Here is a 24474-nt window from a genome sequence, read left to right on the forward strand (position 1 = left end):
ATCGACTAGTGGAGTATTGATCCAAGAAAGTGTGCTTAAATCCAGAATGCTAACTTGCTTTCTGTGTCCATTGGACAGACATCATCTCATGAGCCCTATTCCCTGACAGCATTGGTCGGCTGTTACTTTCAGTCAATGTTATGTTACGTCTCTGGTCGTTAGTTAATTTTCTGTAAAAATTCTTTCCGAAGAAACTTTAGCGATACAAGTCCTTTCTTAAATAAAACTGGTTTATTCTTTCTGAATACAACTTTGCAATACACTTAATTTCCACAGTCGTGCTATAACAAGCGCTATAATTCACAACGAACGTCTCACGTGCTCGACTCAACAATACGTCTCTCTCTGTCCGCAGTTCGATTACACATTACATTGTTGCCGTCAGTTCTTACCGGTTTATATATACAATACTACCGCATATCTTGTAAGCTCTCGAGATTTCAGGAAGGGACGTGAACGTTCGAGAAGCGCATAACGTGTTACTAGCGTCACGTGACCTCCGCTGTCGTAACAGTTATAATTGGCCAGCAAAAGTTATTCCAGTCAAAACTCGTTCAACTCAGATGCCTTATCTAATGTTAAAATATCCTTGAGGGCAGAAGAGATGTCACCTGTAAAAGAAAACAAAGAAATGAAGTAACTATAACAAAACAATGTTAGCAAATTTCTGGACCACCTATTGCTGCCATGATAGTGCATAAATTAAACAATTAATAATTTTGAAAATATCTATTTTACTTTAGAATGTAGAAAACCCATGACATGCTGCATATCCCATAGATAGTTCTACGATTTTATATGACTACATTTTATTTTCAACATTAAAAAGAAGAATGTCTACAGTCTCTTGACTAATCATCAAACATCAATGAGTTACTTCATGAAAACAAGACAGGACTGTTCTACACTAGAACAAAGGCAACTAATTCTTGTGTAAGTTAGATATTTGCTTCTCCTGGGAATACAGAGAGTTAAGTATTGTTACGTCTTTGTTCGTTTGATAATTTCGCATAACAAATTCTTCCCGAGGAACTTCAGCGATACAAGCCCTTTCTTAAATAAAACTAGTTTATTCTTCCTCAATACAACTTTGCAATACACAGAATTTTCCACAGTCACGTTAACTTCAACACATGCTATAATTCACAACGATTTACACACTTTACTTATGGCTTGACTCAATTATTTGTCTCTATCTCCCTGTCTGCTATTCAGTTATCTTCCCTCGCTTTATTTGCCAGTCTTATACATGTATATACAAAATATAGGGCGTCTCGAGCCTTCAGGAACCTTATAAATACTCATTACGTGCTACCAGCTTCACGTGACTTCCACTGTCGTAACACTATATCATATTAATTTTAAACATTTTTAATATGCAAATTGGGAAATCACGTGACAACCACAGTCGATATATATTCGGTGTGAAACAGCATGTATGGAAACATCATTTGGCATTTCATAGGTAGTGTGACACTTCTGAAAATTGGTATCTTTGAGGTATGTTATGTAATAGTCCTTTGTAATGCAAAATATTCTTACACTCAGATCATAAAGATGTGTTCAGATCAGGTATTTAAAATTTCCAAGATAGGGATGTTCCTTTTATTTAATGGCATTGCAAAACAAAGGAATGTGGATTAACTTGGAGGACCATAACCACCAAGAAAAGAGACCTGCAACAGGTGATACTCCAGCTGTGATAAGTGTCTTGTAACAGTTGAGAATCCATGAACACAAAGGTCAGGGGCAAAAGCCATCCACATGTCCCAGGCAACTTATTCAAAAAGAATCTCTGTCTGGAAACGTGACACAGATCTCGTGTTTAAAAGTTGCTTCCACCACATATCTGGTACACTGTCAGCTACATAAAGCAGTTGGAGAATTAAATGGACATTCATGGAATTCAGTTTGAAGTCATATACCCATGAAATTGCTGATGTAGCGCCTATGGATATTTTTGCGACAAGACAGTTGAAAAAGGCGCTGATAATATCATTATCCCTGAACAATGAATGGCTTATAGGAAGCCTTCAGGGATCGTCGGTGTGCTTTTGATATGAAAGTCTTACGATAAAGCCTTTTGCAAGAGAAAACAGTTTGCTAGAATACTGTCAAGAATGTTCAACTAAATAGTAACAACCAGTATTGATATTTTAAAACATGTCACCTTAATATAAATATATTTGTTTACAGCTAGAATACCTACGTATCATGTAAACTGGTCAAAAACTCTGCTTTTTTTTTGTCCGACAACGTAGTAAAGACTTGCAATTACTTTAATAAATTTCATTGGTCTAACTACTTATAATTCCAACAGAAGATATTTACGAAAATAAACTTGTTCCAAATATTGTCTTGCTTGACTAGTGTTCTGTTGTACATATGTGTTTAAACATATTTGTACAAGATTCTTACTAGGTTATTTACTTTCAGAAAATTAAGCATGGATTCTATGTTGTCATGAGACGTATATTAAACACGCTTTTAACGGTTTTCGATGTATTACTGTTTTCGTAAAAATGAAACTACAAAGGAAGATTAGGTGTGTGACCTTGAATTGAAACCGTACACGAGTATTCCGTAACTTTTCTGAAGATAAATTTTCCTGGATATAGGGATGACGTGTGATAAAATGGAAGAAGGTTGGTTGTTAAGCCTACTATAAATAGTTTCCTTTAATAGTTTAGTTTAAAAGGTGTTTGTTTAAAAAAAAAAGACGAATGCTCTAGAAATTGAAACGGACGAAAAGTGTTTATTAAAATGTAAACGCAAAGGTAGAAACCTAAAATAGAATAAAATTGACGTAGCCTTCCCTAGTGACTAGTACTAGTAGTAGTACTACTACTGGAAATCATTATTACTAATACTCCCTTAATGACTAGTACTAGAAATTAGTAGCCTAATTTAGTAGCTCTTTATCAATACTACTCACTGCTACTACTAGTTATTGGTAATAGTTGTAACTTAAATTTTCGATTTTAATGTAAGTATCATTATTATTAATATTGGTATTAGAAATTCTTGTAATTTTTATGACCTGACTTGCAAATATGACTGAGGTATATAATATCATATTATTAATATTATATACCTTGGTCATATTTAATCATATAATAGCATTATTATTATTATCAATATATTAATAATAATAACATTAACAACTAATATACCCGTTTTGCAACTTGTGTCTGGTTTAATGTAGATTACTGTTTTACCCTGGCCATGACTCTTCTGACTAACTTTTAGTTACTTTTAGGCTTGTAAGTTGTATTACTGATGTCACAGCATGGTCCTTACTTTAAACTTCAAAATATTGCTTATTCTTATATCATTCATTACTGGTTGAGTCCAAGTTTTGCATCATAATATCAATAAGTAACCTTATATTTTTTGCCTATAATATTCACTTCAGCATAAAGAACTGACCAAAATATTGGGTGAAATCATTATTTTTTATGTGAAGTACAGTAATTATGGGTTATTACTATTGGAGATTAATTGCACTGTTAATGGTATTCTTGTTTAAATTTTTTTAATGATACGTTCATGTTATGAAGTAGTTTTTAGTCAAGATACTATGGACCCACAATCAATTTGGTGTTTAAAAAGGTTTTATGGTTTGTTTGTTTTTGTATCCTAGTGTGTTAGTTGTCTGCATAAAGGGTGGAAATCCAAACTTGTGTCTTTAGTGTTAGGAGTAAGAGGTTTAAATTTTGGAAACCTAGAGACAGACTTGTTCATTAACTTGACTGTGATGGATTTTTTTCAGTAGAAGATATGAACTTCAGAAATGGTTTTCCTGTTAATGTAATAATAATAATATGTGCAGTTAATTTGATTTATTTTAAAACTATGTTGGATAGGTAATGTGTAGAGCTGTATTTAACTTAAGTTAGATAAAAAGACTGGAGGTTGATTTAGGGGTGAGCTTACAATCACCATGTCTTTATTTTAATATTTTTCTGTTATATGTATGTTTAAGTTATAAAGTTGAGAGTAGAGATTTAAGTATTAACGATGATATTTATAAGCATTGGAAGCCTGGATCTATTTTTCTTATCTAAAAATGGTTTCTTGGTTAAAATTATAACCTTGTAGAAAGTCTATGTTCAGTTAATTTTAATTAAACTGAACTTACATTGGCAAATAATATGACTTTAAAAACTATGTGACATGGTGGTTGTGGCTCATAGATTAAAAGAGGGACCTTGCTAAACTGATTGACCTTCTGTCTTCTGTTTCAATTTTAGATTAAATGCAGTAATGTTCTAAGCTTATGTTTTGGTCACCTTTGTAGTTGTGAAAAATTCCTCATCATTGTATCAAGTTAATCAGTTGCAATTCATAAGCTGTTTTTTTTTACGTATCACATGTGGAGCTGGGCAATTAGTGGAGTTTACTAACTGATTTATTGATTAGAATAGTGTTCATTAAACCATGGTACTTAGGGAAAAAAAAAAGCCAATTGCTTTCCTTTTAGTCACAAGTTCAAAAAAAAAAAAGTTGGTGGTGGGTGCTGCCTTCCATGTATCTAGCAGTTCAAAATTAGTGAATATAATAGTCTTAGCAGCTTTGCCATAATAAAGACTGGGGAGCAAGATTAATGTGTATGAGAATCGAACCCAAGACTTTCAAACCACCAGCCACCCAAACCTGAACAGACTTGAGGTAAAAACAAATTTAGTTTGATTACTTGGACAGTTGTAATAATTGAAAATTAATCCAAAACACTTATGATTTCAATTAATTGTTTATTTACATGACAATTGATTTAATAATGATTAAGCACAAAGCTACACCATGGGTATCGAAACCTGGTTTCTAGTGTTGTAAGTCCGCAGACTTACTGCTGTGCCACTGGGGGGCAAAAAAAACAAAAACAAGATAACATTAAAAGATTTTTCCTCTTTTAGATATTTTCCTCTCCAAAAACTGAGTTACATAAAATTTTTAAGTAACTCAGTTTTTGTAGTTTTGACTTTCTTGTTTCAATACTTTTTGTGGTCTTGAAGCTTTCTATATTGCTGTAGCTAGCTAAGTTACATATATATCGAGCTCTATTTGTCTTGATAAAATTAAAAAAATGTTATTGTACTTGCTTGTGTCCTTTTTATTAACTAATTTTTGTGTGTCAGCAATACCAAGCATTGGGTGCGTGTGTACCCAATTCAATTTTATTACTCATCAGGATCTCTACCAACCTACCCATACTTCTCTTTGTACAGTTCATAAAGATATGACATGTTCAGTTTGGTAATATTTCTTCTAGTTTAAAATGTTTTCAAAAAGTTGGGCCTAAATTTTGACATTTTTATATTATTTTACTAAATTTTAAAACATGGTCTGATTTCTATTTTGGACAATAAAGCTGTGTTTTATATGAAAAAGGAGATTACGTGAGTAAGCCCATTAAGGAAAGGCATTATAAATTAACATTTTCAAGATTAAGAATTCATAGAAATACTAAGAATATTTTTTAACATCAAATATATATTATTTTAATGTTTTTCTCAAGGTTCAAGCTACTTGATGCAGTAATTTCTTTCTGAATTGTACATACTTGAGACAATATGTTAACCGCGTGCTGATACAGTTCTGTGCACATTTTTCCAATTGCTATGTAAAGCTATTTTCTGTAGGAACTGCTGCTGTCAAAATTTTTTGAACCACATTATCACCTGCAACCAAAATATAAATGTTGAAAAATCATATTATATCTGGCAGTCTTAAATTTTAAATCTATTACTTCTAGTTAATCAAGTTTACATTTCCAACTCTGTAGTTCAATCCATAAGCAAACCACCTCATCAAGGAATATTGTAAAAAAGTCCTTTGTTTTGAATATTTGATTCAGGTATTTTCTGGTTATTCTATGCTTCCAGGAAAATTAATATCATTGTATCTTATCTTTACATGACTTTGCTTAATTACATTTTAAGTATAATTCTATTAGCCCATATCAAATAAAAGGATTAGAGCTGCATGTATTACTCCAAATGAAGGCTAACCAGTGCCTTATCTAAATTTTCAATAACTTTCTTGCTTTTAATTTAACAATCTATTAAATAGAAGTAAGGTATTATCTTTTTTTTTGCCCTTTTCACTACAGCTAAACATTCAGCTGAAAGCTTCAAGGTCTTATCAACAAATACATCTAAATCCGTTCTCTTTTTTAATTCCTAAACAACGTACTTTCATGTAAGACTCAAACCCTTCCCTACTTTCCATGCTCCGAGTGCATATCTTTATCCTCCTAATTATTGAAATTAAGTCCCCAAAAACTGTCAGAGTTAACTCTTTCCATTATCTTAGCATTATTATCAAATACTATTACTGTGAGAAACTATCAAAATTGTTGAACTAAATGATTAAAAACAGATTCCATAAGAATTACATTATTACAGTTGGACAAATACCCATTCATCTCTACTTATATTTTCTACCACTAAATCAGTGTACTCTACTTTACTCTTTCATGCCTATTTCAAAAGTTTTCTGCTTTATAATCTCTTGTGAAACACCTTACTAAGGGCTTTGAAAAAGCAAGATGCAGAATTACAAAACTACCCTCATCAACAAAAACATAAACCTTTCTTAAAACCTTGCTGAGAAGTAATAGTTAATTACAATTTTTAACTATCCTTTTCTAAACTATTTTTGACAGCAATAGATTTTGACATTTTTCTTATAAATTGCTGTACTTAGAGCTATAACATTATGAAAAATGAAAAAGAACTAAGTCTGTTTTCAACTTCTTTATCACTATAAGTAATTATTGTACTTATATCATGGTTTCTAATATCCCTAACTGGATCTCCCAATATTAAAGAGTTTCCCTCATCTTTATTAAACATAATTTAAAAGTCACTGGTAGTTTTTTAGTTACCAAACTTTAGTAAATGGAGCAGTCCATCATATTCAAATGTTTCTCCTCTACCTTAAACTGTACCATGGGTCTAATCAATTCACTTGTTGATCAAGGAATATCCCCGATAATCTTTTAACTTCCTGCTTAAACTTTTTTATCTAATCCTAGCTTGAAAGAACTTTGAAATTAAGATTTTGATTGTAAAAACTCCAAAGGAGTTCTCTGTTCACATTACTTGGTACTACTAAAATTTGTTAGTGTTTAAGCCTCAGTCAATATAATTTTTTTTTTTTTACATATTTGTTATATTGGCATCCAACTAGTAGTGCTACTGAAGGCTATTTGATTGTAGCTTCAACCATCCTTGACTGAGTAGTTGACCTGTTGTTGTGTGTATGTTTCATTGTTGTTAAAATGAGATTGCTGGGTTGGGTTGAAGTTTCTAGGCTGTGTGTTGTTAGCATGAGACTGCCGAGTAGCACTGTGTGTGTAATGAGATTGAGGAAGAGCCTTGCTGCTTCATAAGAGGACTGTGTAGTCTACCTGTAGGTAGCTTGATTAATATCTTAAAGCATGATATAAAATTGTGACTAAAATTTTAATTGAAGTTTTAGAAGACTAAATGTGCTCATTTTCTTCAGCAAAAGTTTTTTGTTTTTTGCTTAGTTTGAGACATTTTTGCAAAAGACATGGCATGTGTTGTTAGCTTGGGTTCTTCTGAAGCTTGGTTAAAATAATTTGTGGGCTTAAATGGCTTGTTTCATTGTTTCTTACAGTTTGGAAACTTTGTGGGTGACCTCTATGGGCTGCCTGGCTATCTATCATCTGCTTGTTATGTTCTTATATTACTGAACATTATAAGGATTATTTGTGATTGAAACAACAGTCTACTATACAATATACAATTAAGTAAAAAAAGGGTAAGTTCAACATTTTAATAACAGAAAATACTTTAAATATGTAATATTCTGCAGTAAACTTCTTACCCAGATGAACTTTGTATTTCTAGTGTACAAGATTTCAATGAAAAAGAAATTACAGAAAAATAATAAACACACCACTGTTTACATTTGTTGGAGAGTAATTGTTACTAGTATTTCAATCTGACCTTGTAACATCAGTAAAAAAAGTTACTACAAAAAAACCATAGTGGTAAAACTATATGAAAGTCTGGTATTAGCTTACTATTACATACCTCACTAAATAATGAGAATTAAGGCTATCAGTTTTGCAGAAACAAATTTTTTAAGTGTTCTTAATTTTGACATATTTGTTTTAGATTTGCATCCCTTGCATGCTCTTATATATATGGACGTATATATATGTATCAAAGAGTTTCTCTTATCTCCCTAAGTGTAGCTTAAAAGAAGTTTTTTGTATTTTTTTTAAGTTGTCCAACTTGGCCAGTTTGGTAATATAACACTGTGTTGTGAATAAAGAACTGTTTCTAAGTTCAGTTTTTTGTATTTGTTTATTTTTCTTTGCTGTCCATGTTTGAAATTATTCTCTGTATAACATAATGTGAAGTTGACATGTACAGTTGTGAATAGGGTGGAGTTGTCAGTGTAGACTACCACCTAATAAGTGGGAAGATAAAGTGTAGGTTGAAGCTATCAGAACAGGCTTTTAAGAATGTAGTCAATACATGAACTTACATCTTCAGTAATCATGACTCATCATAGGGCATTAAAGTTTTATATGACAGGCTAATTCAGTTTTTTCTAAGAGTTATGTGTGCAAAGGATTCATCAGCTTTGAAAGGTAAATTGTGTATTTAAAATGCTGTATTTTAATATTAGCATTGATTTTTCTGAATCTTCATATTTAAAATCTAAGAGTAAAGCTATGAAGAGCTTAACACACCTGTGTGCAACACACTGTAAAACTTCCTGATATTTAGTTCTTGCAGTAATCCTGTAAAGTATGGACTCGCACATATAATGTGAACATGTCCTGTAGGTAACCTAAATGCTGAAAATACAATTTCAACTACATGTATACATTGATATGCATATGGTGATTTAATAGACAAGTAAAATGTATATCATAGAGTGGCACATTCTATGAGGGGGGTGACAAAATCTTTACTCTTTTAGTTATCTATTCTGCATCAAAAAAAAACTACTAAATTTAGCTATATAATTGTGTATTGTTTTGTTTTGACTTAGACCCCAAAGAGAGACAAGGTAAATTTAGGTGCAGTAGGGTTTTGTTATGACTTCAGGCGGGTAGAGCATGTTTAAGACAAAATATATTTTTCAACTAATATGTAACGTAGTACAGATCTTGAAGTTCTCATAATTTTTACACCAGCATTTTTTGTGAAGCTCAAGAAGTGCTAAAAAATAATTTTTGATTAGACATAATATTTATTTAGTGAATAGTTTATTATTAGTAGTTTTTAAGAGGTATTGAGAGTAATTGTTCAAAGTTTCTTAAGTATTTAAACTGACAGGGTTATTGCTTGTTTATGAAGGTGTAACATACCAAGTTTACAAAAGAGAGAAAATGAAGGGCAAACCAGTCCAGATTGTTGTCTCTGGTGAAGAACACATGTTTGAACTTGATGAAGATTCTTTAGAATCTATACTACTACAAGAGCACATTCGTGACAAGCATGTTGTTGTTGTTGCTGTTGCTGGTGCCTTTCGGAAAGGAAAATCTTTCCTGTTAGACTTTTGCCTTCGCTACATGAAAGCTCAGGTATTTCTTGTGCTTGTTTTAATATTTTAATTTGGTTTAATGTAAGTTCAACATAATAATCTTATAAAGTTTGTTATTTAAGGAAAATATATAATAAGGCCAAAGTTAATGAAACTACATGATAGTGCTGAAATGAAAGAAAATACTCATTACTGTTAATAGAAATTTCACATACACTCACTTAAATCATATGCATGTATCATTACAAGGTGTTACTTGAATAAATAATGAAGTAAGCAAGAAAAACTTGAGTTAAAATCATACAGTGTGCTATACTGAAAAAAAAAATTACCTTGGTTTTAGCCAGTGAATGTTAGTTTACAATTTTGTTTAGCTAAAGTATTTATGCACATTATGGTTAATGTTTTATTCTTGAGTTTTTGTTTATGATATATGCTTTTGATTATGGTCAAAATAACCATTAAACTAAAAATAATATTAATATTTAAATAACATATCAAAATAATAGATGGAGCTTATATTGCATTGACACTTGTTTTGCTTTTAATTTTCTGATACATTTCTATCCTGTTAAATTCTGTATATCTGAAATTACATATGTAATTAAACTTGATAGTTTTTAGTGTGCTAGGGTGGAAATAAACATAAAATTAGCCAGAATTTTCAACATCATTTGTAGCATTTCCATTGATTTAGCTATACCTATCCCAAACATATCACATAGAAGCTTTCTACTATATCTAGGGTGAAAAATAAGCTGATAGAGGAGGGTTTTTGGATCTATTCCTCCCTATTTCTAGAGCAGTAGTCAAGTATAGACTTTGTTACTCAGTTTATGAAACTGTACAATAAGCAATTTTTATACTATACCATTAATGATGTTACTATAAATGTTATTCAACTATCTTTTATCCAACAGTGCCAGTGGATATTTTTAACTGTCTTATGCTCTATAGAATAAAAACTATGAAGTATTTTTAACAGTAATTGCCAATTTAAAATTATTATTCATGGTGTGGTGATTTAATATCATATTCCACCCTTTCATGACTAGTATAGAATATATATTTGTCTAAATATATTTTAATCATGCAGTTTCTGCTTATATTAAATCACATTTACCAGATGTCACAATGCTGTGTTGTACTAATTCTTTTATGTATGGAAGGTTGTATATAGAAACTTGTTTTCAAGTCTAGCTAGCATGTACCTGTATCTGTATGGACTTCCTGAGTTTCTAATATTTTCAAGCAGGTAATAGAGAAACCAGTAAAAATGGGTTTTGGATGTTTTGGATTGTGTATGTATAAGAATGATTAAGGTATATAATCTAAGAATTGAGGAATTCTTCACTGGGACATTGGTCTGGCTATAAAAGTGGGTGGCTTACACAATTCTTTCTTTTGCATTTGCTTTCCTCCAAATTATCATCTTGTTCTTCTTCACTGCAGTAGCCAGTCTTCCAGATCTGTTGGAGAATAACTAGAAGTCTGTTTAGTTTGGTAAAATTCAGGTGTGTAAAGATAACGAAGTAATTTACCTGAGTAACTTTTTTTCAGTATCGACTTTTTAAAAAGTATTTATATTTTCAAATACTTTTACTCCACTACCTTTCATTTTATACATTTCATTACTATTCTCAAAACTCAAATTTGTGGCAGGCAGTTAAAATGCAATGTGTGCGCGGAAACTCTGAAGCCATGGCATAGCTTCAGGAAGAGAGACCTAGAGGCCTACCTGTTAATGGCATGGAGATTTTCTAGTCTTTCTCAAGCCTATAGCCATACATTTGAACACGCCACTTCCTGCCTCTGCTGCCTGCGATCATCTCTTCAGTTGTTCTAGGCAGATTTTCAGCCCTCTGCATGTAAGGCTTGACTGTGTCAACTTTGAAAACCAGTTGCTTCTCAAATTGAACAAGAAATTTTGTACATGATATAGTTGGTTGAATTCATATACTTGTTTATTCTGAAACAATAAGACTTGCACAATATTCATTATTGGCTTTACTGTTATAATAAGTTCATGCACAGTTGCTTGCCTGAGTTGGCTGAAACCCTAAGTGTAGTTGTGAGTACCATAGTAATCAATTATATACAACTAATGTGTTCTAGATAACTGAAAGATGACAAATCTTATATCACTGCTATTCACTGGTAATTAACGTAGTTTGGTAAATCTTTTCCATACAGGGTTTTGTTTCTAGACCTCATGGCCTGCAACATACATGTAGGGTTTGAGAAAACTGCAGATGAATGTACTTTTTACTTTTGTTACTTGAGTACTTATTCAGTAGATACTTTTTAACTCTTAACTTAAGTAAATTTCAGGATGGATTGTTTTACTTGTACTTGAGTAACATATTTTAATGCTTTTTATACCCCTGGTAATATTACACTGCGTTATAAGTAAAGAGTGTACATGCTTTGAAATTCACTTTTTTATAATTAATTATCTGTTATTTTCCTATGCTGTCCATGTTTGAAATAATTTTCTGTGTAACATTTTCTGAACCTTTCGTACTGTGAATACTTTTTAGCTATTTGTTGGAGTTATTAAAGCAATGCATTATCACACATTAAAAAGTTTTTCTTAAAAATAAAATAAATTTACCATTTGGCATGATGCTAAAGTCCTGACAAATCAATTCAAATATTTTAATGTGGATATATGTAGTATTTACAGCTGTGTCATGTATTCTTCTATATTGCTTAAAAAACCATAAGAAGAAAGGTGCTCTTATTTTAATACTGAAATATGTTGTATAGCATATAAATTTTGTATTATAGTGTAGGAATACAATAGTGTATACAAAATGTCATAGGAGAGTTACAGTGTTTACACCAACCAACAAATTGTAAAAAATTATAAGAAGAAAAAAGCAGCAGCCTTTTCCAAGTAAAAAATGTTTTATGTACCAGTACTTTTCTCTGTTTTTTTTTTTTGTCAAAAGGTTAAAACCACCATCACCATTCACAGTAGTCAGTTCATAACAGTTAACTCTTCGTTTGTGGCTTGTGTAAATATGCTTACCACTCCATGCAAAATTTTCCAGCCATTCAGAATGTTGTGCACAAAATGTTTACATCATATGATGTCAACAGCAGTTGAAAGGTTAAAGATGATAAAGTGTAAAAATCCAACAATGTATTTGATTTTATATGTGGAGACCTATTCAAGCAGTAGAAGTTAATTGCATTGTTGTTACAAGGCATAAAATTAGCCAGAATTGTCAACATCATTTGTAACAATTCTATTGACTTAGCTAATTTTTTGGAAATCTTTAGGCCATTTTAAAATCCCAAAAATATCATATAGAAGCTTTCTACTATGTTTAGAGAGAAAAATAGGCTGATAGAGAAGGATTTTTGGATCTACTCCTCCCTATTTCTAGAGCAATAGTCAAGTATAAACTTTGTTACTCAGTTTATGAAACTGTACAATAAGTAATACTTATTCTATACCATTAGTGAAAATTGGAGCATTATGTCCCTTATTATTAATACTATTTTGAAAATGTTAATGATACATGTATTTTATTGATTAAAATATTTAAGAATTGCATGTATCAGCACGGTCTATGTATCATTGAGCTTATATTCTGATCCAAGAGTTTCCCACTCCCTATCCAATATCCTGTATCTACTCCCGATAAAGATATGTTTTAGGTACCATTCATTAGATCTAAAGTTTCTAACCTATACAAAAGCACTGAGAGGATCAGGTTTGTTAAAAAAATCTGCATAAATGTCAAAAACAAAATGTATTCTCACTGTACTGCTTGACTTAGATCTTCATACGCAATACATGGAAAAATATGTATTCTATAGTATTACGTGCATTAAAAATCAATTACTACAGTGAAAGCTTAAGGTTTTTTTTTTTTTATGGAGTAAGATAAAAAAAGTGCTAACAGTGCATTTGATTAAACACTTAGTTTACCATTAGGATTTGCAATCCCAAACCATTTGGGATTATAAGTGTTGTTTGCTTACATTCTATTTTGTTTTAACCAAAAGTAATGAACTCTTATTTACATTTGGGGTTGGGCAACTTGACTGATTATGTTACCACAAAGTAACCACCAGAGTTTTCACACTGTAACTTAATATGTTTTGTATATCTTCACAAAATTTGGCTGTCTTTCTGTAAACATTAAAAGCTTGTACATGAAAAATCAGATTTTCCAACTAAGTATTTTTGCTAAAGACTTGTCTGTGTTGATTGCTCTGAATGCCAAGTGAATATTTCATGTAAAGGTTAAAAATAACTCCTTTATTCAAAACTTTTCAAATTTCATTTGTGTAATACTTAAAATTTCCTAAATAAATATCAAATGTTTTTTCAGTAAAACTTTATATTTTATCTGTTATTTTCTCTACTCTAACTTTGTATGGACTTGGTTGATTTGGCCGACCTTGTAACCACTGTAAAATATACCAAATAAAGCTAAGTTACTCCATTTTCATTCTAAAATGACAGCTGATTGTAACAGAAAACTATAGTTAATTTTCCTAAATAGCTTAAAGCTTGTAACAATCTACATCTGTTTATACTTAATTTGATTTTTTTTATTGCCATTTGGACCCCTCTAACCAATAATCCTGCCACAAAAGTTGTAAATCACTCAGTGAACATGTAGCTCATATTACCCTATTGAATGATGTAAAACAAGAGCTACTTGCAAGCATCATACCTCATGAAGAATTTTTATTATTTTTATAATGATGGTACTAGCACATAAATAATTTTTATTTACTTCAATAATGCAACTAAGAACACAGAATAGTAACATGCACAAAGCAAACATAGTCCTTTAACTATTTAACTGGCTTTCTAACTAGGACAAGAGAGGCTTAAATTAATTCCCTTTGCTGCTCCAGCTGAACTCTGTGAAATAAACTTTCAAACTGAAGAAGAAATTAATAGTACTCTGTACTAAAAACAATGTGGCATTATACATCATTTGATAGATTACAACTCTGCTTTTCTATTGGTTGTAAAAGGTGTATTATAAAATGTCAGAATTATTGGCAATTTGAGAAAGAGAGAATGTGACAGGTGGGTTTTGGAAGTGCGTCTGATTTTCTAGTTTATATCTCCTTAATCAAAGAAGATTGAAGGCTATAAAAATTACACTTTGCCTTAGTAATATCTATGTTATAATGAGTAATTTATATTAAATTTCGTACTTTAAAGAGGGATGGTAAGTAACTTAGAGAAAAGGGAAGACCTAGAGAGCAAATGTCACAAATCTCATACTAGGGGAGATTGAGGCTTCTTTCAGACATTTCCTTTTAAAATTAAGAAATTAATATTTATATAATATTAACATTTGATTTAGTAGTGACATTTTGTTCATATACATTGATAATAAAGTGCAGTAGATTCTCCCTGAGCAACCATCTCCCCAAGGAGACCACTCCCTCATTGCAAGCAAAATATTAGTCCCAACAATTTGCCTATCTTTACCAATATAAAATATTTTCCAAGGCTGACCACTCCCCTATTCCATACTATGACCACTGAAATCAGTCCCAAAGCCACTATTGACTTCCCACATTGTGACTGCCCGCTGTCTGTTTTTATTTTTATGATAAACATTACCAAGTGTGGTCATTGTTCATTGCAGTTGTGTTCAATATTTGGCAACACTCAGTGCCTGTCACTTTTAAATTACTCTGATGGTGTTTTTAATTAACTTTTATTGTTTTAATGACTTTTGGACCATGATTTTTAAAATTCCCACCATAAAATGTTTCAAAATATGTGGTAACATGAAGCAAGTATTACACTAATAAAGTTACATGAAGCTTGTGTTACTCGTGAGCTGTTAGTCATAGCAAGTGTACCTTGTAGAAAAATTTTATTATTATCATTTTTATTCATATTACCTAATTTAACCTTATCTAGCCTAAAAGTTTCTAATTTTTACATTTTTAGTTACTTTTATAACAATTAAATAAATAATAATTAAGAAAAACAAGAAATATAGCATTTACCTGTGTAATCTTTTTTTTTTTTGTCATTTACTGTCCTATGTCAGCCCTAATACTTTCACCAATGATACTGGTCCACAAAATAATTTTTCTTTAAGTAAATAATGCAATGAAGAACAATAACAGATGAGAAAGTTAGGTATCTATTAGAATTTTTCTTGCTTTCTAATCATGTGACTTGAGCAGTTAGAAATTCAACTTAGCTCCCCACTGTGTTCTTGTGGGAAAAATGTTTTCTCATCTGCTAAATTGTCAATTATCTGAAACATCACATGGCATAAATAATATTGCAATCAATCAGTTGAAATCTAGGCTTTCTGTTGGTTATAAATTTAATAGGAGGTGGCTACGAAAGAAGCCACTTGAAAGGGCAATGTTTTCACATACTCTTCAATAACATTAACATGACAGATACAGTCTGTATAAATACCACATCAGCTCATGATAGCACATGAAATTTATTGTCAAATGCTTTTATAAATCTCCACGACATAGAAATTCTATTCCGAAATGATGCCAAAGGCAAATCCATCTGATTGTGTTGAGCAGCCATTGGCAGATAAAGTCAAATTTATTCAGGCACATAATGCCAGCAATAAAAGCCAGCACAAATTAGCTGAAGAGTTCAATGTCAGCAAAACACAAATCCAGTAAATTTTGAAGCCTAAGGCTGAATATATGACAGCATTTGAAGAGAATCAGATATCTTCATGAAAATGAATTTGTTTTAGATTTGCGAGTGACAACCTTGAAGCAGCATTATGGTCTTGGTATCAAAAAGCTAGTGCTATGAAAATTCCAGTTTCCGGACCTATATTGCAAGAAAAGACACAATAGTCACTAATCTGGGTCTTTCTGACTTCAAAGCATCGTCTGGATGCCTCACTAAATTCAAAGCTAGACATAACATTTCACAACTCATAATCAGTGGTGAACATGGCGATGTCGATCCAAAAATCCCAACTTTTTTGGTGTAATAGAATATGTATACACACATGTTCTGTGACTAAAATTTGTAAAATACTTTGAATGAGGAAAATAAAGACAATAAAATAGAAGATATTCAAGAAATGAATAATTATTAATAGCTTGGATGTATGATATGCAAAGAAATATCACACATAACATTACAACTCAATATTCAAATATTTTACAGTTAATTGATGAACTGGTTGATCCCTAGTAAGACCACTTCCCTATTAAGAACACTTGTTCAGTCTACTATAGTTTAATAAAACTTTGAATGCAACTCTGTAAAAGGTTGTGGAATGTACACTTTGACCTACCTGTAATGAGAGGGTTAAACAAGTTGTTCTCCTTATCTAAGTTAAATAATTAAAAAAAAAGTGAAAACAGGAGATTTGCACAATAAGCTGTGTTAACAAAACTGTTATCTTACCTTATAAATGCTTGAAGCGGTGTATTTGACTGTGTCACCATCATCCAGCAAGACTGGTTGTTCATTATCCATTGTGTTAGCAATTAAACTTGAGCACAGGCAGCTTTCTATTAGCATTTAATGAAATTTAATCTTTAACCACATTGGTTACAATTTTTAATGCAATTTGGTTAAGTATTTCCACCATGAAAAGCAAAAATTTGAATATTAGTGATACTTTACCAGTTGAGAAAATCCTGAGATTATTTTCTATAAATCCTAGGATTTGGAGACCCCTTATTAGTATACTGGATCCTGGGATTGCAACCCATATTTACCACATTTCCCCTACCTCTTTATTAATAAAGATGGAGAAAAGTGGTAAAGCTTTGTAAATGGAAAATATAAGGAGATTTTCTTGCTAGAGCTAATCATTTGTCCATTAACAAGGATATAAAATGGTCCTCCTGAATTCTGTTTTCTCTTGCTTGGATTGTTTGTTTTATTTTTCATTTTAAAATATTTTGCAGTATACCACTGAACTTGTGTTTCCCACCTTGTTTCTTTATATGAGAATATATATATTTTAAAGTATTGTATGTAATCTATATCATATAATCCTCACTATTAATGTTTTTTAAGTATTGTAAAACAAGTTTTAACTTGAACTTGTATTTTTTTACTAAACTCTTTCTTTATATGGGCATGTAACTTTGTGATTACTGTTAGTGATTTGTTTACTTTTATATCTTTCTATAGGTAATTTATAACAATGCCACTAAGTGAGTTTGTTAAAGTTGCCCATATCTAAAATTTCATATATGAGTATGTTTTAACTTGCATATGTCTTACATATTTGTTCTTAGGCTACTGCTATAATTATTTGGGTCTTATTTGTGCTATTGCTAATTGCATGGCAAATGGGATTTTAGGTTGTATCTACAGAAATATTGAGTACAAGTCTAAATAGGTTATAATGTCACAAATTTAATGCCCATCATATGATGAGAAATAATGATTCATTTTTCTTCTCAAAATTATGTCTAAATATATGTTTTATGAACATGTTTTCTAAAGATTAATTATAATCTAGTAACAATATATGTATGGAGAATGACTGTTCTATTTCTAGTATTTCATGAATATAACATTTTTTATTTATATTTAGTCATCTTCTTTAAGTTTTTACTTGATTAGCATTTTGACTTCTGTTTATTTTTCAATTATGGTAAAATGTTCATCTTGTTAAATCCTTATAGATTGAAATATGCAAAGAAACTGATTCTCTGAGAGATATTCGTACTTGGTCAACTGTATGACTTTGTAAATTATTAATTGTGATGGTAAAGGCACTGAATTTTATTATGAAATTCTGAGTCTTTTCTTTGGACTGTATTTCTGGTTTGGGCTTTGTTAGCCTGCTGAGCTGAAGAAGTGGGCTTAATTTGGACATTTTCAAAATTCAAATATGCTGTGGATAAAGCATGTGATTATTACAGTTACAGCCGAGGGTTCCAACTGGAGAAAATTTGGTGACGTTACATCAGTGTGTCCCCTTGACAACCAAGCAAACATAATGGGGAATTTCAGCCAATGATTATGAATTTTGTGCACTGGCAATACCAAGCATGGGGGTACACGTATACCCTATTCAATTTTATTATTCATCACAATCTCTACCACCCTACCCTTAAGTCTATATGGCTAAAGTAGCACATCATCTGTTTTATATATATATATATATATATATATTATGACTGGAAGAATTTTAAAAAGACATAACATTAAAGGACAGCAAGGGACCTTTTGGTCCATGTTATCCACTAACTTAAACTAAACTTGATTCAATTTTATTACTCATCACTATCTTTACCACCCTACCCTTAAAGTATATGTTCAAGGTAGCACATCATCTGTTTTATAAATATATAGCTGGAATAATTTTAAAAAGACAAGCTTGCTTGTTGTGGAAGAAAGTGCCATCATTTCATGCAAGTTGCATGTTGATTGGCATCACAACAGCTGAGATATCAGTGTAACAGACAGATGGCTTTTCATCTTTATATAGTAGATTGTGTAGGTCATTGGTTAGGCCACATTTGGAATACTGTGTTCATACATGGACTCCTTATCTCAGAAGGGATGTTGAATTGTTCGAAAGGGCTACCAGGATGATATCTGGAATGGCAAGGTTATCATATGAGGATAGGTTAAGATATCTGAACTTGCTTTCTCCTGAAAAAAAAGTGCTAGCGAGGATCTGATTGAGATGTTTAAGGTTAAGGGAATTTTTAGTATTGATGCATCATTTTTACATATGTAATGGTGAAAATGGTAAGACTATGGGACACAAATATAACTTTTGACAGAAAAGTCATCTTCAGCTGGGATAGCTTTATTTTTATAACAGGGTGGTTAGCCTCTGGAGGTAGTGGATGCAGTTAGTTTTAGGAAGTTTAAGGGAAAGCTTGATAAATATTTGAATGATAGAGGCTGACTTTGAGGTGCTTTTTTTTAAGGGTCTAGTTTAATTTAGAGGATAGGATACCTCACGACTGAACACAGTACTCTAACTGCGGCCTAACCAATGACCTACACAAACTACTGTATAAAGATGAAGAGTCAGCCATCTGTCACACTGATATATATGCTGGTTTGATACCAGTTGACATGCAAGTTGCACGAAATGATGACACTTTCTGCCATGACAAGCAAGTTTTTCTTTCTAAGATTCTTCCAGCCATAAATATATAAAACAGATGATGTGCTCTTTTGGGCATATAATTAGATTTAAGGGTATGGTGGTAGAAATTGTGTTGAGTAATAAGATTGAATCAGGTTTAGTTTAATTTAGTGGATAGGATAGCCTAGATGGATCAAAAGGTCCCTTGCTGTCCTAAGGAAAATGTTAAATTAATCAAATGCCTTTCACTAGAGGAAAAAAAAAGGCTATCTCTCTTTTCAAGTAATCCATGTACTAAGTCACCTTCATTATTAAATAGTTATAAATATCAAATAATACCCTTTTCTTTGACTGATTTTATTAATATGGAAGCATTTTTGTTCTGTTTAAGTATACTAATGTGCATTGTAATGTGTACCACTGCAGGGATCACCAGATTGGATGGGAGATGATGAGACTCCTCTTACAGGCTTCTCATGGAGAGGTGGTGCAGAAAGAGACACCACAGGCATTCTCTTGTGGGATGAAATTTTCCAAGTCACACTCCCAAATGGGGAAAAGGTATCCAAACCATTTTAGACTTTCCATATTATTAATTATCTTTACTAGACACATATCAGCTTTTTCTCATTTACAGTAAATTAGAAGGAACTAAATACAATGAAATAAATTTCATAATCAGATAAGATAGGGAGAATAGTATAGTATTGCATGTAAATGTTGTTCTTGATGAATATATGCCATTATATCTAGCTTGTCCAAGGATTCTGGATGTTGAAAAAATTTAATCTGGCAGCAATGTGATGTTGTAACAAGCCAAAATGATTAACAATTATATCAGTGAATGGAAATAGCATGTGGTGTAATTGGAAACTCGGGGGGAGGGGGATTAATCACTTTTCCCAAAAGCTGTTTGCAAAACTCAGTGAGATAATTGGTAAATGAGATACTGTGAGTTGTATTAATCAGTTCATGGAAATTTCTTCTTTCTTCTACTTCTTTTTTATTACATGATAACTTGAAAACCAAAGCAATGGTGTCAAGCAATTTCATTGAGGTGACAGTTTCACATGGAGGATCCACTTTTATAAATATTAGTAATAACTAGTAATGATAAAAAAAAAAATCCTAAACCTAATTCTATTAAAGCTTTGCTAACGTTTAAAGTAAATACTGACTTTCATTATTCTTTATCACATGAACATTATAATGAAACAAGAATGCTGTAGAATAGTTACTCTGTACTTTGTTAAATTACAATATAAACTGTCAGTTTCTGTCATGATTGAAAGCTTTGGTAAATGAGACATTTAAAAGATTTTTATTGCACAGGTGTGGAAATCATCAACAATCAGTTCTTAAGTATGTGATAATCATAAGTACAGCTGTAAATAGTGTTAACAGTAAGGATACTATATTGATGATTGAGCACATTCTGAGCATTATAGAGTTCATGTTACTGGTGTATTGATATATGAGGTTATGTCTATATAGAACATTAGCCATGTAGAAATAGATTCAGTTAATTTATTAGTTACTTTTTTGGCTCTGTATATGTATATATATATGAAGCAGTTTAGGTCAAGTTTTGAAACTGATAAACAGGTACTCTAGTGTTACATTAAAAATGAGTCAAACCAGAGTTGATATTGTAATATTTATTTTAGGGCTTAACTAAATGCCAAACACCAACTTGTCAATTATGTATAAATGAAACAATTGTGGACTCCAGAATATCTTACAAATGGTTTTATTTCCCATTGTTTTAGCTTTATTAGATGCTTAACTTTCTATAAGCTGATAGGTTAATATTCTAGAGAAAAACCTAGAAACTTTTAAAAAATTGGCAGGTTGGCAGTCTAATGACAGAATATCTATCTTAAAATTTCCGAGACCTTCAGCATTCAAGATACAATAACTTGGTTATGACTTTTGTCTAGCAATCAGAAAGTGGGGGCTTGAGGCAAGTATATATTGAACACTTAAAACACTTTTAGAGTAAAAGTTGGAAAACGTTACGTTTGTGACAACAATGCTATTAATTCAACAAATACTGAAGGTTTTCTTTATATTCATTTTACTGTTTTAAGAAATAAGGCCATAGTTTTCTACTGTTATTTAATAAACTCAAAAAAGATATTTAAATTTTTCAAGGATGTTTGCATTACAGATAAACATTTAAAGTAATATTCTATTCCAGGTAGCAGTGCTATTGATGGACACCCAAGGTGCTTTTGATAGCGAATCAACAGTGAAAGATTGTGCTACAGTTTTTGCTTTAAGTACCATGACAAGTTCCGTCCAGGTACTGAGAAATAAGCATCTTGTTTTTACTTTAGTAGCATTGTCAAATGTTTCACTGGTACAAAATCAGCTAAAGTTTAAAATCAGAGCAAGGGCAGCCCAGCCCAAAACGTTGTGAACATTAAAACATCTATTTAACATTAGCCATTTTTCATGGTATAAGGTTTCCCTTTTTCGTTTTGGTGTTTCAATAGTACAGTTCTTAAAATTTCTTTTTCTTTTTTTAAATAAAAATTATCATTCCAACTTTGTTGGTCATTGATATTGACAAACTGTTATAATCTCATTATTGTACATTATCCTTCAAAATGTTTTTTTAAGTGCTAGAAGACAGTCTTATTTATAAAGAAGGAAATCTAAATAGTAGATTGTAACCAATTTCATACTACTTTGACTTTCCACAAGCAACTGTGGTTTTGATATATTGTTTGGTAAAATCACATAAAAAATTCTGGTTCAGTGGATTAAAAATAGTTAAATAAATAATATTTTAATTTCACCAGAATTTATGATATTTAATTCAAAAACTGAAAAGTAATATTTACCATAAATTAAGAATAATTTTAAATTTGTCTTTCTCTGTTCACTTAAATTCATATCTGTAGGAGAGATCGTTTTCATTTCTCTATTCATAATTTGACACATTGAAATATAAATATGGTTAGTATTTTTGTTTATTTCATAATTTAAGTCATGTTTTGTGTATACTTACAATGGCATCATAGCAATTCTTTTTAACCCACTCTGCCCAGGCATCATTTACTGTGCATGTCACAAGGTTTTAGTGGCTTACTTTCAGAATTTAAATTAACAAATTTTTGTTTATGTTATACCAATTAGTATCATCCCTCTTCTTTATTTTATTCATCAACCCTCCAGTAAGTACGAATTTTAACAAAATTACTCATATAAAATCATCATTGCTCAGACAAACCATAATTTTCATAGCCTTCAATCTTGTTTGGTTACAGAGCCATCAAATAGAAAATCAGACAACTCTTGCCACACCCACCTTTCAGTATTTGTTAATAGTTCCCTCTTACTCTTAATATTATATTATGTATAACAAATAGAAATCCAAGGTTTTCATCTATCAAGTGATGTATTATATTACATTGTTTTCTGAACAGATAATCATCAATTTCACTTGTAGTACAAGCTTAGTTCCCATGGGAAAGATATTGACTAACTAGATGAATTTGTAACAGCTCTTGTGGCATAGTTATAAATCCAGAAAAGTTGTAATAGTTAAGGGAAATTGTCTGCTTTTCGTATGTTATTATTCTATGTTCTTTGGTGCATTATTTAATTAAATGAAAATTATTTTGTGCATTACTACCATTAGTATAAAAAAGTAGGGTTAAGTGTAATCAACAGTGAACAGCAACAACAAAAATATCGAATTAATCTAAGTTTCAAATGGACAGCAACTGCCTTTTGTAGACACCTACAAATATAGAGGATGCCATTTCAAAAGTCTTCCATCTTTTGTCTTCAGGTCGAAACCTGAAGTAGGGTTAAGTGTCATCAACAGTCAACAGCAACAACAAAAATACCAAATGAATATAAGTTTCAAATGGACAGCAACTGCCTGTTGTAGAAACCTACAGATGTAGAAGATGACGTTTCGAAAGTCTTCTGCCTTTCGTCTTAAGGTCGAAACAACCTATCAAAGATAACAAAAATATCCTGTGTAAACACTTTATTTCTTGTTTTTCATGATTATTCTTTATTTATTATTATAAAAGTAACAAAAATGTAAAAACAGGGATCTCTTTAGTTTAGATTAAAAGTTAGATTAGCTAAAATAAATAATAATAGTATAATAATAATAATGTTTCAAAAGGCATGCACATGAGCAGCTTGGAATAGCTCTTGGGTAATGTAATTTGATAGTATACTGTGAGTTCCATGTTCCCTAAGTGATTTACAACTTATAATGGCATGAATAGTAATAGTAGTTAGACATGGTTCAAAGGGCAATAAAACAATGAAATTTAAGTATAAACAGATGTATACTGTTATGAGTTTAAAGCTACTTAGGATAAACAAATGTAGTTTCACGTTACAATTTGAAGTCATTCTAGAAAGAAAAAAGATGGTAATTTAGATTTATTTAAATTTTTTTTTTTTGGTGGTTATGGAGAAAATTATTTTTAATCTTAACATGAAAATCGCTTTGCATATGAGGTAATAAAGAAAAAATACTTGATATATTCACGGACAAATTCTTTTTTAGTTTATTAAAGCTACTTCACTAAAAATATTATTTGTGTGTGAAAGACTTATAATGCTTACTGAAAGTCTGCCAAATTTTGTGAAGATATACTTACTATATTAAAAATTAGTAGTATCAAAACTATAAAGACTTTAATTCTTCCAACATGGGGTCAGTTAATTTGACCAAATCATGTGACCTTCTGTACTTGTTTAAAGTTAATATAAATTAATACTTATAACTCTATATATTGGGTATATCTTCATGAAATTTGGCAGTCTTTCAGTTAATATTATAAGTCTTTCACATACAAAAAGTCATATTTCTTAATGAAGTATTTTTTAAAGAATAAAATAA

At 31.1% G+C, this 24474-nt stretch overlaps 1 protein-coding gene across 3 annotated transcripts in view; it reads left to right on the forward strand.

The window, feature by feature from the left end:
- The first annotated feature begins 2380 nt into the window (after nt 1–2380).
- The window catches only part of LOC106470324 (atlastin-2-like), a 57961-nt gene continuing 35867 nt past the window's right edge, over nt 2381–24474 (forward strand). The window contains exons 1-5 of one of the 3 annotated variants that reach the window (XM_013930874.2): nt 2382–2645; nt 7648–7791; nt 9348–9574; nt 20022–20156; nt 21796–21900. In XM_013930874.2, the coding sequence (XP_013786328.1) occupies nt 9380–9574; nt 20022–20156; nt 21796–21900 (435 nt within the window). In that variant the 5' untranslated portion in view covers nt 2382–2645; nt 7648–7791; nt 9348–9379. Of the gene's footprint in view, nt 2646–2724; nt 2778–7647; nt 7792–9347; nt 9575–20021; nt 20157–21795; nt 21901–24474 lie in introns of those variants that run through there. The other 2 variants (XM_013930873.2, XM_022398947.1) reach the window with 2 other exon arrangements.

The sequence above is a fragment of the Limulus polyphemus genome, unplaced genomic scaffold (assembly GCF_000517525.1).
Source record: "Limulus polyphemus unplaced genomic scaffold, Limulus_polyphemus-2.1.2 Scaffold3944, whole genome shotgun sequence".
Lineage (NCBI taxonomy): Eukaryota > Metazoa > Arthropoda > Merostomata > Xiphosura > Limulidae > Limulus > Limulus polyphemus.